We start from the raw sequence: 19,583 nt of genomic DNA on the forward strand, positions 1-19,583 counted from the left end.
GTAATCCCAAATTCTGAAAAGTCATAATCCCTAAAGTCTGAAATTCCTCCAAATTAGGGGAAAACCCCACAGGTAAAAAAGCCAAGAAGGGGGCCGGGTAGGTGGCGCTGGAGGTAAGGTGTCTGCCTTGCAAGCGCTAGCCAAGGAAGGACCACGGTTCAATCCCCCGGCGTCCCATATGGTCCCCCCAAGCCAGGGGCGATTTCTGAGCACATAGCCAGGAGTAACCCCTGAGCATCAAACGGGTGTGGCCCAAAAAAAACAAAAAAAAAAAAAAAAAAAAAAAAAAAAAAAAAAAAAGCCAAGAAAACCCACCTCATCCCTCAAATTATTTAAGGATTTTTTTTTTTTTGGCAATTCGCAAGTTTAAGGCTCTGCATACCTTCAATAAATATTTTCACCAGAGGATAAAACAAATTCTACAATTCCAGTGACAACTAATGACTCCTAATTCTTACTGATCTCAAGTTCCCCAGTATTACAAAATGCACTAAATGGTGACCTAGTTTTCAGGTCGATACATATATTCAACAACAGATCTAATAAAATAGAAAAATTAGTGGAATATTCAGTTCAAACATCGACAGTATTTTCAAAATTGCCCATTCTTCACATTTGGGGGGGGGGGTAACAGGGGACATTCCCAGTGGTTCTCAAGACTTATTCCCACCTCTGTGCTCAGATGTTATACTACCAGTGGTGGGCAACCTTTTTTTTTTCAACTGAGCCTAATCTCGCCAAAACCACGATTGAAATTTATTTTGAGAGCCACTAGGAGCAGAGTCCTGACTCCTGGAGCGGCCGCCGGGCAGACAGAAGAGCTGCATGTGGCTCGCTAGCCACGCCTTGCCGACCACTGTTCTAGACCAAACACCTGGTGACTGATATATGGTGCTAGGAATCCTGCCTTCGTTGTTTTTTAATCTACCATATACAGTTCACAACCTGATGGATGCAAGAATTCTATACTCATCATGTACATATTATATTAATAAAGCAAAGTATTTTATAACACTTATTGGAAGACTTGGTCCCAAATCCATAAAAGATGTGAAAATAGGTGTGATCAAAGCTCTACAACCTAATTCCAAGATTTTTCTAATGTCAATATTTTTCTATTTTAAATTGCCAGAAATAATTTTGATTATCTGTGCTATGTATTTGGTTCTATTGCATTCCATTACTAAAAATACAAAGCACTTATAAACTTTTATATAACTGCTTTATATATTTTTCAAAGTAACAACTGCATGAAAATGTAACCTCAATATGGCACCAAAAGGCATACAAAGGTATATGTACATTTATGAAAGATCAAGTTACTCCTGACATGTATTTCATTTTGCAGTGGTCTATGAAATGTCACTTTTGCTTCTCAAACCACCTTTCAAATACAAGTATTTATAAATAATTTAATCACTTTTCCTCCAAGAGAACTACGTTTTCAGAATTTTGATCTTTGAGGACAAGTCATTGTGGAGATTTTAGACTAGGTTTGATGTTCACAATTAAAACATTTGGGACACTCACATCCTATAGCTACTACTTTGTAAATGTCTAACCTTGGAAGACATCCAAACTACTGAAACTTGGGTACACTGGTTTTCAGGCTGAAACATCTGGGGTGCCCTTACCAAGGGCGCAAGCAACTTCCCAGCCTGCTGAAGCCCCTAGTAGCCATACTCATATCTCACAGCTGCCATCATACAAATAGCCTAACCTCATGACTAATCTGCAGAGACACCAACTCGATGAAATTCCTAGGCAAACACATTTTCAGGCTGAGAACTTTGGGGGTCTTCTCAGAAAAGTAGGCAGTCACCTCCTGATACTTCTGTACTGCCAGAAGCCTCAGCAGCCACATTCACATCCCAGAGTCAATGCCATGTAAACATCCAGCTTCACTACTTATCTCAAAAGAGATGCAATAGCCACGCCACTGAAACTCAGGGCAGACTGGTCTTTAGACTGAATGAAAACCCCCAAAATGCTATTGGGAGGGCATATGCCAAATCCCAGCAATGCTGAAGCCCCGGTGGCAGCAGCCACACCCCACAGCGCCATCATACAAATAACCCAATTTCACTACATAATGACCTATCTCTAAAGAGCTATCAAGGAGACGTAATTCCCAGGTATATAGATCCTGGAGTGTGCTGCCACATGGGTGGTATGAGGCACCTCCAAATTCCACGGCACTGAGAGCACAGCAAGTTAGAGGGGAAAGTGGCATAGAAACCAGCTAAGCTTAAAAGAACCACAGAAGGTTCAACTAGCAACAGACAACTCAGTTAATCTTCATGACTTTTCAGTAGCACACAGTGAGATAACAATCTTCAAAAATTTTCTTCTGCTGAACTATTTTTTGATAAGTACACTTACTATTTCATTGTAACAAGCAATATATAATGAATTGTTCTGTGTTTGCCAAGGCTTGGGGGATGGGTGGGAAACGGGGTAATGGTGGAGGGAAGATCACACTTGTCTGAAACTGTTATTAATAAATTTGTGAAGTACAATGTCTAGTTAAAAAGAAGGAAAAATAAAGATTGTCATTTGGGATTATGACTCAACTCCCTTCAAAGTAAAGCCTTTGTATTCAAACACACAGAAAATAGATTAAGACTCTTGAGTAAAACGAAAACAGTAAAACGAAAAGTGACTCAGAAAATTAACAGTTGGACCATAGCAATAACTTAAAGTGCAGAGCATGTTCTCTGTATACAGGAGGATGGGTTACCTGGAACCTCATGGTTCCTTGAGCACAGAGCCAGGAGGAACCTTCAGCACCACTAAGTGATGACCCAAAGAAAGAAAGGAAAACATTCTCTACATTGCAAAATGAAAATACACGCTTTATTCCAGACTTTGTTTTATGGCACTAGACTTTGCTTTATGCATAAAAAAAAATCGCTTCTAGTTGGTTCAAATATTTCTATTAGTATGGCCATGAATTCTATAAATGAAAAATCCTGTAAGATCAACCAACCTTTTTAAGATTTAGCTATATGAGAAAAATCAAAGATGCGCTGGTGAAGGAAAGTTGACACTGGTGGTAGGACTGGTGTTGGAACACTGTATGCCCATACTCAACTATCAATAACTTTGTAAATTATGCTTAACTTTAAAAAATATTAAAAAAAAAGAAAAATCAAAGATACCATAATTAACTATTCAAGCATAATTAATGAATATATTACTTTTCAAAAATCCTGATTCCATTAAAAACTCCAAAACAAGAGGACTTTTCTTGACATGAACACTTAAGCAGCAGCTAATAAAATCTGTTCTCATTGTTTCCAGAAGACTTCAAAAAAAAAAATAAGCCAATAGTAATACCTCAATAGTTCTAACCATCTCTCTAGGAACCTTGACCAAACTACCATTCATTCAACTTCTACAACTATCAATCCATTCATGTTAACCTTTCCTTATTTTTTTCTCAACCAGAGATTCCATTAAAGGAATACTAAGAAAATGTACAGCATCAGTAATGTTGTAAATCACTTATTACATCATGAAAATGTTACCACACTGCCATCCTGTGGAAGCACAGTTACTGGCATTCATTTTTGCTGATCATACATCCAATGCATTGGAACCCCTGGGGGAAAACTGCCATTAAAAGTATATATATATAGGGGCCGGGCGGTGGCGCTAAAGGTAAGGTGCACCTGCCTTGCCTGCGCCAGCCTTGGACGGACCGCGGTTCGATCCCCCGGTGTCCCATATGGTCCCCCAAGCCAGGAGCAACTTCTGAGCGCATAGCCAGGAGTAACCCTTGAGCGTTACCGGGTGTGGCCCAAAAACCAAAAAAAAAAAAAAAAAAGTATATATATAGGGGTTGGAGCAATAGCAGTGGTAGGGCATTTGCCTTGCATGCAGCCGACCTAGGATAGATGGTAGTTCAAATCCTAGCGTACCATGGGGTCCTCCCATGCCTGCAAGGAGTGACTTCTGAGCACAGAGCCAGGAGTAACCTCTGAGCGCCGCTGGGTTTGAACCCCCCCAAAAAAGTTGTGTGTGTGTGTATACAAGCAATATATAATGAATTATTTTGTGTTTGCCAAGGCTTGGGGGATGGGTGGAAAACGGGGTAACACACACACACACACACACACACGCGCGTGCGCGCACGCGGTCGATTATTTTGTTTAACTGCATGCATTCACCATCACTACCACCACTACCATACCATTCCTCCTGCCCAATTTATTCTATTATTTGGAAGAATAGAACTCTTTGAAGAGTACTAAATTATCTTAAAAGCTTATATATGGGGTAGGAACACACTGATACAGAAAAGTAACAAACTAATGCCACCGACAAGATTCACAAATGAGGATCTGGAGAGATAGCACAGCGGTAAAGCATTTGCCTTGCATGCAGGAGGATGGTGGTTCGAATCCCAGCAACCCATATGGTCCCCGGAGACTGCCAGGAGTGATTTCTGAGTGTAGAGCCAGGAGTAACCCCTGAGCGCTGCTGGGTGTGACCAAAAAAAAAAAAAAAAAAAGATTTACAAATGAATTATAGCTGTTTATTCGGCCACACACAACAGAGCTCATGGTTTACCACTGGCTAGCTCTGCTCCTAAATTTCTCCTGGTGAATTCATATCAGATGGGATGTGATTGAACACAGGCTGGCCATGTGTAAAGTAATCATTCTCCCACCTGTACTATCACTTCAGCCCCACAAATGAACTTATAAAACAAAACCCTTCTAACATTAGGTAGTTTGCATAGGTGTTGATTTACTACACTGTACACCTGAAACCATGTTACTTTAAGTTTTTAAAAGGTCACTGACCAGTAAGATTCTCATCCCAGTGTAATTTTAAACTTTAAAACTTGTTATATCCTAAAATAACTGTTAGGCACCTTCTCCGTAACAAAACAATGACACCTATGTTGATAGCATCTTATCTGAAAATCAGTCTTTTATTGCTTTTTAAAGGTGGAAAAGGTTTTCTAAATGTTACATTCCCATTATCTTTAATCCACCAATAAATTGAGCATTTGAATTGCTTTATCTCTTTGGTGGCATTTCATGCAAGGTAAAACAACATTCACTTGACAATCTTCATTCATTCTAAATAAAAAAAAATAATCAACAATGAAGAGGAAATATTTCAATTTTATCCAATTTAACAAGTGTACTTATGGACTTTTAAGAATGTTGAAAACCTTACCACTAATGATAGTTTACTATTCCTTATTACTTTGGTAAATAGCAAGGTAAAAAAAAAGTTACAATTTAAAAAGTGAAACATTCTTTTTGACCGGCAAAAATAAATACATTAATCTAATAGGTATGCATGAGAAATCATTTTTCTTTACGAAGAGCACTTCATCACAAATTATGAGAAAATAAGACTTTGTAACAAATTATTTTATCATTTCTGAAGTTGTAAAAGCAGCAAGAACTTATTTCAACACTTGAGCAGAGAGGTACAACTCTCAAGTATAACAATTTATTGCCACAGTGATACCTGAAATGAAAACAAGAAAATTTAAAGCAAAAATCTGTAAGAAACATATTTGGGTTTGAGTTCTCGTTCTAGCATGTTAAAAGCACTTTATTTTTGACAATAGTAGACGAGATAATTCATCAAAAAACATCAGAAGAAACTAATATGTATGTTTAGAACTGTATGAAGAAACTCACGAAAATATAATTTTACGTAACTTAAAAGTATATGATAATGCTTTGTATTACAAAGCGTTATAAACTAGATCTAGTTTCTGTATCTTCAGAGAAACAAATAATGGGCACCTCAATTCTCTCATAAAATAAGAGTAGAAGTAACTTAAACCATTGTTATTTAAAAAACATGGTTCATAAGTTCAAGTACTTTGATAGTAAAGTTTTAAAACATATTGATCATTTACTAAAAAAATCTGTTCATTTCTAGTACACAGAAACAAATCACAATAATGAAACAGATACAATTCTCTATTTTGAAGTGCCCTTGAGGCACCAGAGCCAAGAGTACAGCGGATAAAGCATTTTGCTGACCTGGGTTCATTTTCCAGCACCCTGTAGTGAGCACCACTAAGGGTGATTACTGAGTGCAGAACTGGGAATAATACCACTCTACCTCCAGGTGTGTCCCAAAAAAGGGAAAACAAAAACAAAAACAAAAACAAAACACTAACAAAAAATAAAACAAGCCACAGAACAGACTTTGAGAAATCTCTCAGAACTACTAGATAAGCATATCAGTATTTACTGCTTCTGTTTAGTTTGTAGTTGCTTAGTTTATAGGATATTATAATTGTTTCAAGTCACACACACACAAAAACCTTTTCAAAGAATAAAGAACGCAAATCCACTGCAAAATCATATGAACATTCTATAAAAGCCAGAGCAATAGAGCAATAGTAGTGTGTTTTATTTGTATGTGACTAACCAGATGGAATGTGACCAAGCATCTCATACCCTGAGCATAGGAATGATGCACCAATAGAGAGCTAGGAGTAAATACTGAGCACCTCCACGTATGGCACCAAAACAAAACAAAATCAAACAAAACTACACAGGGAAAAATCACCTCCCCCTTGAAATAAAATTCCCCAACAATAAAAATCTCTAAAATGAGGCTGGAGATATAGCACAGCAGTAGGGCATTTTGCCTTGCACACAGACAATTCAATGGCTCGAATCCCAGCATCTCCCTGTGCCTGCCAGGAGTGGTTTCTGAGCTCAGAGCCAGGAGTAACCCGGGTGCTGCTGGGTGTGACCCAAAAACAAACAACCAAAAACCCCCCAAATAAACCAAAAATCTCTAAAATATCCAACGACATTCTTGTAAGAGAAATCCTTAAGTATTATGAACCTGCTTAAGAAGAATTTACCATTTTCCCCATTAATTCCTATTACAGCAAATGCATGAAGAAAACTCAATCTGTGTAACCAATATAAACTCATTTTACAAATGCTAGTTTTCAACAATTATGAGTTTACAATTTATCAAGACTTATTCATGTAATTATTTCTGCAACAAGAAAGGAGAGATAATATAATAAATGGTTATTAGTTATTAAAACCAGGTCAACTTAAAGATACAATTTATAATACTATTGTTTCAAGAAAATTAAGTTAAATCTAATATATAGGTTTAATATAACTAGGATGAAGAGAACTATTTCATACTAATTTCCCAGCCGTCTAAAGGCAAACTAGTGCTTGCTTCAGCAGCACATATACTAAAATTGGCACGATACAGAGAAGATTAGCATGGCCCCTTCGCGAGGATGACACACAAATTCATGAAGCATTCCATATTTTTTAAAGAAAAAAATAAAATAAAAGCAAACTAAAAGAAGATAAAAAAATTATCCCTAGTTACATGAGTAAGAGAAAAAAATGGTAAGGTTAAAACATTTAAACATTATAAAACTATGTTGAGACGTTTACATATTAATTACATATTGCATTACATATAGTTCATTCCTATACCATTTTATTTTCTTATTCATTATTATTTTTCTTTTTTGGATTTTGGGCCACCCCCATCAATGCTCAGGAGGCTCTACACTCAGAAATTACTCTTGACAGGCTTGGGGGGACCATATAGGATGCCAGAGATCAGTTGCGTGGAAGGCAAACGCCTACCCTCTGTGCTATTGTTATGGCCCTTATTTTCCTATTTCTTATTGAAGCAATATTAATTTTTAAGATTTTAAATGTTTGCTTTTAGTTATACAATATTACATCTAAGTTCCTAAATTATCTTATTATTCTCAAGCACCAACTAAAGTAGTTTTTTCATGGGGAGGGGGTGTCTTTGGGTCACACCAGCAGTGCTCAGAAATCACCCCCAGCAGGCTTGAGGGACCATATGGGATGCTGAGATTTGAACCACCATCCTACTGCATGCAAGGCAAACGCCCTATCTCCATGCTATCTCTCCGGCCCCTATTTTATCATTTTCTAAAGTGCTCACCAGAGATATTCTAGTCACCAAATATAAAATCTTAACTTTTTTTTTTTAAAGCCACGATCACTGGTGTTCAGGGCATCATATATAATACTAAGGATCAAACTAGGGTAGTGGCCAGCACACAGTTAAAAACACACACACACACACACACACACACACACACACACACACACACACACACACACACACACACACACACACAATTTATGTCATAAACTATCTCTCCAACCTAAGTTCTCAATTCTTATCCTACTGGCTCTTAGCACTAAATTGCGGGGAGTTGGACAATAATAAGCATTTATGTAGAAAATACCTCCATTTGATCTCAGTGTATTTATCTGTTTTCTTTTTTCAGACTTCTCTTCAAACCTCCTCTACCTAATTAAAGGGAAATTTGCAAATGTCTATCCCTATGAAATCTTCAGATCCACTGACTATTACATTTTTAGGACTCCAAATGTTTATTTTGTGAGTGGGTCACACCCAGTGATGCTCAAGGATCACTCCTGGCAGGATTTGAGGGACCATATGTGATGCTAAGGACTGAACCTTGGCCATCAGCATGCAAGCACCCCAACCAGCTTCACTATCAAGGAATTCATAATCTTTAAAAAAAAAAAAAAGGGTCCCCCACTCCCCCAAGAGCCAACACAGCCATTTTACCACTTGAGAACAAAGTTAAGTGGTGGCAGCTATAGACCAGGAAGAGAGCTCTCACAAACAACTAAATTGACTTGATTCAATGATTCTAGAGTTGTGAGAAACAAATTTGTTGCTTTGGATGCAATATAACACAGAAAGGAATGCAAAACATTCTTTAAATTATTTATGATGTTTACTCTCTTACAGTGAGTAACTAGAATATGTGTAGATCTTTTTTATTTTATCTATTCATATTTTTTAAAACCATAGCTGGTAGTACACAGGGCTTGCTCCTGGCATGGGTAGGAAGACTAATATGGGATGCCGAGGATTGAACCTGGGTCAGGTTTGTGAGCAACCTCGGGAGCAAAGCTTGCAGCACCATACATGCAGTAGTATGGCTCCAACCTAGGATTAATAAATTTCATAGTAGAAATGTACATTCTGCCAAATTTACAAAATCATAATTATCATTATCTTCTCATGATTAAAACTGGTCAAACATAAAACATCTATTTTATGAAGAGAGTGTATATGAGAAACCTCTTAGAAGATGACAGATTTTCACATTAAATCTTACCTATGTAGACTCTTTTGCTGTACCTCTGCATCAGTAACAACACAAATACATGAAGTGGAATAAGGTTGATAATAAAAACATAACCACCCCAAGCAGAGACCTACAAGTAAAGAAATACTAAGTTAAGTATTTTATGTTTGTTTTATAAATTTTATTTGTCATGACAACCTAAATATAATAAGCAAAAATAAAAATCCCAACAAACAATAAAAAAACATTTGGATTTTCAGGAAATGCGTAAAAATGAACTTACAGAGTAAACAAGAAATGTGTCTGATTTTTACTGGTAATTAAAATAACAAAGTCCAGAAATTTAATAGTCACTGGAGAATAGTATTTAACTAAACTTAATAGAAGTTGAAAACAATGATTATTTACAAATAAAGAAATAAGAACTTTTAGAATATAGATTTTTAAAGTTTTTTTAAGGGGTGGACATACATGCAAACTCCAGGGTTACTCCTGGTTATGTACTCAGGAACTATTCCTGAGATGCCTGGGATTGAATCCAGGTTGGCCGTGTGCAAAAACACCCTACCCACTGTACTCCAGCCCCTAGATTTTAAATTTTTAAAAGAAAAGGGCTTTTACATCTCCAATTTTGTTTATTTATTTTGTATATACAGTGATAGTACAGTGGGTAGTGTGCACTTCCCATGCAGGTGCCCAATGCAGTTTCAATTTCCAGCAACCCATAAAGAAACTGAGGGCCTGCCAGGAGTGACCCTAAGCACAAAGCACAGGGGGGAGGGCAGGAAGTTAGAAGAAAGAGGAGGTGAGAGGGGAAAGGGAGAGAGAAAGAGAAGAGAGAAAAAAGGAGAGGGAGGAGGAGAGAGAGAGATAGAACAGTAATGAGAATAACAACAAATTTAAGTTCTCAATTATATAACTAAAAGGAATACTAGATGAATGATCTGGATATATTTTGAGATCCTCAAAATAAAAAAAACTACTTGGGGTATAATTTATTTTCTACATTTGAATGATGTATCAAGATCTTATTTAGAGCAAGTCTATATAATCAGAGTATGCTCTGAATAAAATTAACAACAACAACAACAACAAAAAAAAAACAAGCTATCCTTAACCAATGGAATTGTTTTCTTCAAGTGCATTTTATAACAATACTAGAAATTCCTACAAAGATAAAAGCTCTTATATGGTGACAACTGAAAGGTTGAAGGAATAGGAATGGGAGGGTACTGGAATAATGGTAGAGGGAAGTGAACCCTGGGATGGGGTGTTGCTCTGGATTCAGTTATTCAAGAGAACCCACCATAAACCACAGTGCCTAAAATTAGAAAACACAGTTGTATAAAGTCACCTTGAATGATTATATCCAAGCATATCCTAACACTGCTGCTTTGTCTAAAATAATGCAGAATCAAAGCTTCTACTTCATTTACAACATAAATAGTTTAGTGCTTCAGTCAAATGCTGTTTTCACCAAAAAACAGTCTTGCTCTGATTGAGCAACCGATTGAGCCTCCCTACTGAGGGAGGCTTCTGTTCCTTCTCAAAATCTAAAGCTAAAATTGAGGGAAAGTTAGATGCTGGAGAGTCCCAAGCATTACCCTCTTTAAAAGCAGCAGAAATCTGAATACACAATTTGCATCATTGCGTGTATCTAAGTTTATCGGTAATTTTCAGTACAAGACAACGACAATGTACACGGGATAGAAAAGAAAGGCAGGAGAACAAAGAAGTTAAGATCTCAATAATCTGATGACAAAAATAAGGTAATTGGGAGTTGACCTAGCCTAACCTAGATGTTGTGACTATTACAGGTAAAGCTGTACATCTCAATCTCTTACTTGTTGCAAGTACTATATTTGAGGGGATAAGTATTAGCTCTCCCTCGTAAAACCAAAGCATTAAGTATGAAGAGCATGGTCATAATGAAAAGGAATATTATACAAACAAAATTAAGACTCCAAACAAGAAAAGAAAATCAATCTTGGATGAAAGGAAAATGATTTAGATCAAGAATTGGTCTAACTGAACACCACTTGTCAGACCTCATCTAGTTTTAAATATGAAATCTTACCATATAGAAATACGATAAGCAGCAGCACATAGTCCAAAAAACAGAGCCAGTTTTCACAGATTTTACCTAAAGGGAAAAAAGTCCTGGTATAATAATAATGTTTAGAAATGTTCATGCTGAATAAAAAAAAAAAACAACACTAAAAGTTTAGTAAACTCACACTACAAAAAATAAAGATGTTTAGCAATACACTTTATATGTACATTAACAACACTAGAGACAGCTTTAAAAATTGCGATTTAATTTTAGGGGATAAAAAGGGATGTTTCATTTATTTTGTTACACTTTCTATCTTAAACCGATTAATAACTTTGACTAAGATACCTTTGTTCAAAACATCAGATATTCATGGCTGGCTTGCTCACATTTAACATCTTAAAATGTAATTTTTTTCTTATTTGAATGTTATCATCTGCATTTCCCCAAAATTTTAATTATGAGCATCCATTTTTGAAAACCCTCCACCATCTAGAAACTTTCATATATGAAAATCTTAAAAATATTTGAAATCCTACAGCAATTTTTAGACAGGAATAGGTATCAATAAAATTTTCAAGTAGTGCAAATTGGAAAGAAAACAGCAATAAAGGCTCAAAAGTCTTTATTAATAGTCTCAAGAAAATCAGGAAAGTGGTCATCTTTCAGATGAATCAACTGAGTTTCATAAATGCCAGATCTAAGTCATATCATAAACAATTATGTAGGGACTGGAGCACTAGCACAGTGAGTAGGTTGTTTGCCTTACACGTGGCTGACCCTGATACCCTAAATAGTCCGGAGCCTGCCAGGAGCAATTTCTGAGCACAGAACTAGGAGTAACCCCGGAGCACCACTGAGTGTGGCACAAAAACAAAACAAAATTATGTATTAAAAAGTTATCTATGTTCTGGTAGTTCAGATTTAGTAGGCATTCCATAGAGTTGATTTTAAGGAATTCTTTATATTAACATAAACCTCTAATAGCATATTAAGATAAACTACAGGTAACATCTAATCTTTGGGAAATTATAAAACAGAAACCATAGAAGGAAAGAAGATAAAGATAAAACGTTCCTAGTTCAAAACACTTAAAAACATTAGTGGGGGACCGGAAGTGGTAACATAGTGGTAGGGAATCTGCCTTGCACATGGCTTACCCAGGATGAAACGGGTTCGATCCCTGGCATCCCGTATGGTCCCCCGAGCCAGGAGTGATTTCTGAGCGCAGAGCCAGGATTAACATGAGTGCTGCTGGGTGTGGCTCAAAAAACCAAAACAAACAGCAAACAAACAAACAAAAAACATCTCAAAAAACCCATTATCAGAGCCAGAGATGATAGTACATCACTTAGCCAACCTAGGGTTGATCCACAGCATCATAAAAGGTCCCTGAGCCCTCCAGGTATGCACCCCACCTCCTGCAACAATAGCAAAAAAGACATCAGTTTACTCTATGGAACTAGTCTAAGTCATGTTTAACTCAACATCATGTGTATTAGAAAGAAAAAAAACCACTCCTATCAAACAAACTTCCTTTTTTGTTTTTGTATCACACCCTGCTCCCGGCAGGCATGGGGACCATATAAGATGCCGGGATTCGAACTATTGTCCGTCCTGGATCGGCTGTGTGCAAGGCTAAAGCCCTACCACTGTGCTATCTTTCTGGCTCATCAAACAAAAATCTTGACTTTATAAAAATGACTGAAGCTTACCCCTGACATAGTAAAATAACAAAGTAGGTAGGCCTATGCTAAAATATGCATAGGGAAGGGTATACAGTTGAATTCTGAACAAAGGGGCAGGGATTTTCAAGGAAAAGAGGTACATATCACACATAGTAAAAAACTAACATGTAACTTTTGGCATACCTAAAGCAGTAAATCATTTTGTCTATTAGAATATGTGTTCCTTCTTGTATTTTTTATTGTATTCTAACTATAAAGTAAGCTAGAGAAAATATTAAGGTAATCATAAGGGAAGGACATCTAAGACAGTAGGGTGAAAGGTACTTGCTTTGCATCCCACTGCTTCTGCAGGCCCAAGTTTGATGCCCAGTACTACATATGGTCCCTTGAGAACCACTATGTCATCCATACCTCACCCACCTCCCCCCAAAAACAAGAAAATCATAAGGAGGGTTGGAGAAATAGTACAATCAGTAGGGCACTGGTCTTGCACACTGCTGACCGGCGAATACCCTTTTGGTCCCTGATTCAGAACCAAGATCACGAATCAAAAAAAAAAAAAAAAAAGAAACTCAGAAGGAAAATACTTTTACAGCACTGCACTTTATATTTAAATACTGAAGGTAACATCATATAAGCTTACAGTATTCATTATCAGTATCCACTGGCTCTAAGTTATCAAGCAATTTTACTTATTCTTGTACTGTCATAACTTTGTTTCTTGGGAACATTTTCAGTACTACTGATTTGCGCCACAAATTATAATCAAATTAAAATAGCTAACATACCTGGACGTAGAATATTTTTATGAAGGTCAGCATATGAAATGAATATCTAAGAATTTTAAGGTAGATCTTTAATCCTATTGTAACATCTTTGAGATGTTAGCAGAAAAGACTTTTGAGATTTGATATAGTTTGCAATTAATTAAATTCCTCATCACTTTGGGAGTACTGTCTTACCAGAATTGTTCTCGAATCCATGAATGAATAAAGAATTTGTTTCCACATATTTCTATCGCATTTTCAGGGAAGTTACAATTCAAAAAATGTTTGAAAGATTATGATGTCAAATAAAATATTTCTGTAATAGCTTATATATAAAAAGAAAATAAATACAAAGCTATACAACCAGTATACAAGTATTTTGTGTTATTTTAAAAGCATTAAGATACTTTTCAGAATTCCAGGATACCCTTTAAAGTTGTAAGTTCAATCAATGTGCCACAATTGCTAGTTACATTCACAGCCAGGTGTATGTGAATACCTCATATGGGTTTTCCTTTGTATGGAAGTTCCTTTGCTAGATTAAAGGTTAAAATCACATAGCAACTTATCATCAGAAATGAAATTTTTACTGATTTATTTTCTGATAACTCTGCCATTTCTTTAAGTTTTATTGGACCAAGTAGTCTTAAATAAGTTTATTATAGACCTGCCAAGAGGGCAGGCTGATGAGTGGGAGAGAACCTGGGGATATTGGTGAAAGGAAGGGGACATTGCTGGGATTCATGTTGGAACACTGTAAGACTCAAACAACACTATTATGAATAACTTTGTAACCACAGAGTCTCAATAAAAATTCCTAGGAGGGGGGGAAAATAAGAATCATCAGTGTATAAGGAACAGGAAAGAGATTTTGATAAAGAATCAATAGTTAAAGAAACCACAGATAAGAATTTTCCAAGTTGATGAATACAGGCAACCAATTCCCAATATAAACAGACTCAAGAAAACCCCAAGACCCACTGTGCTCATAAAGAGTAACAAAAAACAGACATAATATTGAAAGCAAAATCATAAGGACTTTCATACAAAAGAAAATTCATATAATTCATAGCTGATTTATCAAATGAAACTCTAAGAGCCAAAGTGAGAGGTAGGAACATAGCAAAAAAAAAAAAAAAAACAATAAAATGAACATGCCACCAAGAATACTCCATCCACCTAGATTATTATTCCGATTTGAAGGGAAAATAGTTTCAGGGACAGGCAACAGCTTTGGTAATTCATAGCCCTGAAACCAGTTTTGCAAAAAAGCATTAAAAGACTGTCTTTAATGATAGGATAGGGCCTGGAGAAATAATACGGTGGGTGAGGCACTTGCACTGTAGTATGTTACACTAGCACCACATATGGACCCCCTAAGCAATGCTCTATGTAAGCGCTAAGTACCGTGAGGTGTGGTCCCAAACCATTAATAAAAATAATAAGAATAAAAGATAGGGCAAACTTTTCAGCATGGAACACTGAGTATGGCATCTACTCTTGATGCTCATGGTTGCCCTCTCTTAGATGAATGTTTGTTTATTCCTAGCTTGCTTAGCAATTTTATAAATTCTCAATAACAAGTTAACATTTCATTTATAGTGAATGTTCTATGTCTGATAAAGACTACAGAGGTGGCTTTATTTTTTTTAGGACAGCTTTGGGGGAATCAAGGGGCACAACAAATTATGAAAGACTGTTCTCAGGAGTCACTCAGGGGACTATATAGCGTTCTGAGGATCGAACCATTGAACTCCGGTCTGCCATGTGCAAGGCAAGTGTTTTAACCAATGTACTGCCTCTCCAACCACAGGCTTTTATTATACTCTTTTAATTCTGAGTGTAGACATGTAAGCAGCATATGTAATATTTTCTAATATAAGGCAATATCCCCTCTTCCTTTCTTTGTATAAAACACACTTTGATTGGGGGCTGGAATGATAGCACAGAGATAGGGCGCTTGCCCTGCACGTGGCTGGCCCAGAACAGACCCTGGTTCGATCCCTGGTGATCCATATGGTCCCCCAAGAAGCCAGGAGCAATTTCTGAGCACATAGCCAGGAGGAACCCCTGGGTGTGGCCCAAGAACCAAAACCAAAACAAAACCAAACAAAAAAATACACTTTGATTGGCCAACTTATTTAGATTTTTCTCTTAAGATTTCTTTGTTTTTTCCATTTAAAGGGGCACACCTGTGAATAACACATAAGCATTAAAAAGATAATATTATATACCACTCTATACCTTCAATTTTTGTAATCTACACACACACACACACACACACACACACACACACACACACACACACACACACACACACACACACACACAAATCATTCCACGAAGAGAATCTTCCAAAATTCAAACAAGAAACTAGGTGATAGAGATCAAAGAAGGCAAGCATTATACTAACACTGGAAAAAAAAAATATCTAAAAGAACTAAAGACCAGGGGCTGGAGAGATAGCATGGAAGTAAGGCGTTTGCCTTTCATGCAGAAGGTCATTGGTTCAAATCCCGGCATCCCATATGATCTCCCGAGCCTGCCAGGAGCTATTTCTGAGTTAGGAGCCAGGAGTGACCCCTGAGCGCTGCTGGGTGAAACCAAAAACAAACAAAGAAACAAAAAACCAAGGACTAAAGACCAGTACTTATTTGAGTATTGATGGAAATGCCTCCAACAAGTTTTTGTAAAATGTATTCTAAGAAATATAAACTATAACCAAATAGGATTGTCACAGGCATAAGTATGGCTCAGCATTGGTGGGGGTGGGGGTGAGAACTATAAAATTAATCATTTTTTTAAATATTACTATTACCAATAAATGTAGAAAAACCATTAAGCAAAATCCAAAACCCACTCTCAATAAAATCTCAACTATAAAATGAGAAATCTATACAAGTCTACAAAGAATATCTACCAAAAAATCTACAACTCCCTACTGCTGAGAAACTGGAAACTTTCCCAAAATTAGGAGCAAAGCAAACTGGAAGTAGCTAAAGCAATGAAAGAAATACAATGAGCAAAAAAAAGTGGGAAGACGGAAGGGATAATACACACAGAGAACTTGGCAATAGTGAAAAATGACTTGAAGAGAATTTAAAATTACAGAACCACTTATCAACTTTCCTTAAATCCTTATTGTGACCTTCTCTCCCCAAATCAGTAACTTTTTTCTCCTTTTGGTTTCCGGGTCACAGCCGGTGATAGTCATGGCTTAAACTAGGCTCTGCACTCAGCAATTACTCTTGGCGGTGCTCAGGGGACCACATGGGGGAACAGGGATCAAATTCCATTGGCCACATACAAGGCAAGCACACTACCTGTTGTACTATTTCTCCTGCCCAAACAGCTTTTGATTTAGAAGGGGGTAGTTTATTGGGTTGGTTTTGTTTGGGGGCCACACTCAGCAATGTGGAGGGCTTACTCTTGGCTCCACAAAAGTGATCACTTCTGGTAGGGGCTTGAGTCTATAACCCCTTAGAAAAGATACTACCATCACTTGTAAAACAGGCAAAACAGGAATACTGTCAATATTTTATGACCATAGTAACAAGAATATTATTAAATGTTATTCATTTTTAAAATACAAAGAGCAATACAGTCCTCTATGAAAAGAAAATAGAAAAGAAACAAAAGAAACAGATGTGTACAACCTACAGACATTTCAACAGAAAATTCCCAGCAGTAAAACATTCAATGTTACTTACCCACAAATAGTATGTGAATTGAAGTGCAAATATAGCAATGCCTTCATTATCAAAAGAACCAGCTACTGATCGGGAAATGTAGCCTGGTACAATAGCAATAAAACAAGCAGCTAAAAGTCCTGCTCCTTGGTTCCAAAGTTCTCTGGTAAGCAGGAAAGTAGATATGGATGTAAGGCCGCTGAAAGTGGGTGCAAGAAATACACACACATCTCTTATGTGAACTGTTATATTCAGTGTATTTAAAATCCAATGGATAAGGCCAGCTGTTATCATCAACCCTGGGTAAACCTAAGGGGAAAAGAAAACCACAGAAAAATTATATTTAAAAGGAAGCGATGGAAAGATAAATTAAACTCTTTATTATTAGTGTTTATAGTTAAGTCTGAGAATAAGATCTCAAAACACTTTGTCTTGTCCATACATTGTAATACTATTCTTTTAGACTTAAAATAAAAATATTTCACATTTAAGCTATTAAATATCAGGAAAAAATGTGGGACAGGAGAAATAGCACAGCAGGGAGGGTGTTTGCCTTGCCTGCAGCTGACCAAGGTTCGATCCCTGGCATTCTATGTGGTCCCCCGAGACTGACAGGAGTGATTCCTAAGTGCAGAACTAGGAGTAACCTCTGACCACCACCGGGTATGCCTCCCACAAAAATAATAAAAAATAAGTTATTAAACTGAAAATGTTTAAAAATATTACTGTTAACATTTTTTGATTTCATCATTTTTTCACTACAAAACAGGGTCAAACAGATAAGTCTAACTTATCACTACCACTGAAGTTCTAACATCTCCAGATTTTATACATATTTGTGTATAAAAGAATGAGTAAAGAATGTCAAAATTATTTATAATACTATATAATCTATATAAATACTGCTCCCTTCTCTCAAAATCAATACAGAACGTAAACAACCACCTAGGAAAAGATAACTGAATTGCTAAGCTCAAAGGTAGTATTTTGGGATTCCTAGGTTAAATGTTTTAAATACTTAAGTATTTAACGATAAAAAGAAATTAACAGTTGCATTTCTCACTCTCACTCCCACTCCAAAAGGAAAATTAAATAAGAAAATTCAAAGAACAGTAAGTGGAACATTTATGAGTTATTCGGTGAATAAAATGTGTTTGTTTGGATATGAAAAATTCTTTTCTTTCTTTAGCATTAAAACAGAATGTTATACTAGCTATACTATTTAAAACTTGCAAGCTCCCCCAGGTCTTTAACCTATTCCCCCTTACATTTTTCCATTGCATTTATATCATTTTATATACTATATATTTATTTTATTATATATTAAATAAACACACAAACAAAAACCAAACTTCAGAAAGGAAAGTTAATTTCCCAAGCATCCAGAACAATGATTAGCACAAAATGGATATTCAATGGGGGGTGAGGCTCAGTAGTACTTGCAGGCTAAAGATCTGGACTCAATTCCTGCACCTAACACAAGTAAAATGATGTTCAATACCTTCTGAATGCATGGAAGAGGAATAGTATAAAGGGACATGGGGAAGAAATCAGTATGGGTAGCCATCAGTATTCCTAAACATAAGTCTTTTGTCCATTCCATAATCTTAGTGTATGATTTTTACCAGAAAAAATATTAAATTGAAAATACCTCTAAAAACAAATTCAATGCATCTGGATTATCTGGCTGACAAAATTAAGCTTAACACAAGTACCGGATAAAAGAAACAAAATAAGCAAAAATTCACGGAACACAAAAGAGTGTTCAAGTTTAAAAGACCTCTTCAGATGCCAAAAATAAACAAATACATATAAGAGGAAGTTCAAATTTAGGTACTGATGCCATGGGAGGTCATAGGATAAAGAGCAGAAGTGTTGGGGGGGAGAACTGAGGGAAGAAGATGGTGGCAGGGCAGGCAATATGTATCTTCTAAAAACCAGAACTTATCAAACACAAAGATCAAGGAAATGACCTAATAATCATCAAAAAAATATTCAAGATCTGTTTATAAAGTAGCTATATGTAGCCCCAGGTTCAAATACCAGCACTGCAGGGAGCACACTGCCAGAGTTAAAGCACCAAGCATGGAACCAGGAGCAGCCCTGAGCACCAAATGATAATTTCCCACCTGCCCCACATTTAAAAATTCTCAAATAAAATCTGGGCCAGTGTGTAGTATTGGGACTAAGATGCATGTGCCTGACACTGGTTTGCGATATATGGTCCCTGCCCTAGGAAACCAGTAG

General features: G+C 36.6%; 1 protein-coding gene and 1 non-coding gene across 2 annotated transcripts in view; one reads left to right on the plus strand and one right to left on the minus strand.

Annotated features, from left to right (window-relative positions):
* Nucleotides 1–19,583, minus strand: part of STT3B (STT3 oligosaccharyltransferase complex catalytic subunit B) — a 77,395-nt gene that overhangs the window by 26,806 nt on the left and 31,006 nt on the right. The window contains exons 3-5 of the mRNA XM_049766395.1: nucleotides 17,358–17,645; nucleotides 11,217–11,282; nucleotides 9,170–9,269 (exon numbers count right to left, since the gene is read on the minus strand). Of these exons, the coding sequence (XP_049622352.1) occupies nucleotides 9,170–9,269; nucleotides 11,217–11,282; nucleotides 17,358–17,645 (454 nt within the window). The remainder of the gene's footprint in view (nucleotides 1–9,169; nucleotides 9,270–11,216; nucleotides 11,283–17,357; nucleotides 17,646–19,583) is intronic.
* On the plus strand, nucleotides 7,187–7,293 carry LOC125998330 (U6 spliceosomal RNA). The gene has a single exon (XR_007491920.1). It is a non-coding gene; the product is annotated as a U6 spliceosomal RNA (small nuclear RNA).

The sequence above is a fragment of the Suncus etruscus genome, chromosome 20 (assembly GCF_024139225.1).
Source record: "Suncus etruscus isolate mSunEtr1 chromosome 20, mSunEtr1.pri.cur, whole genome shotgun sequence".
In the NCBI taxonomy this organism is placed as follows: domain Eukaryota; kingdom Metazoa; phylum Chordata; class Mammalia; order Eulipotyphla; family Soricidae; genus Suncus; species Suncus etruscus.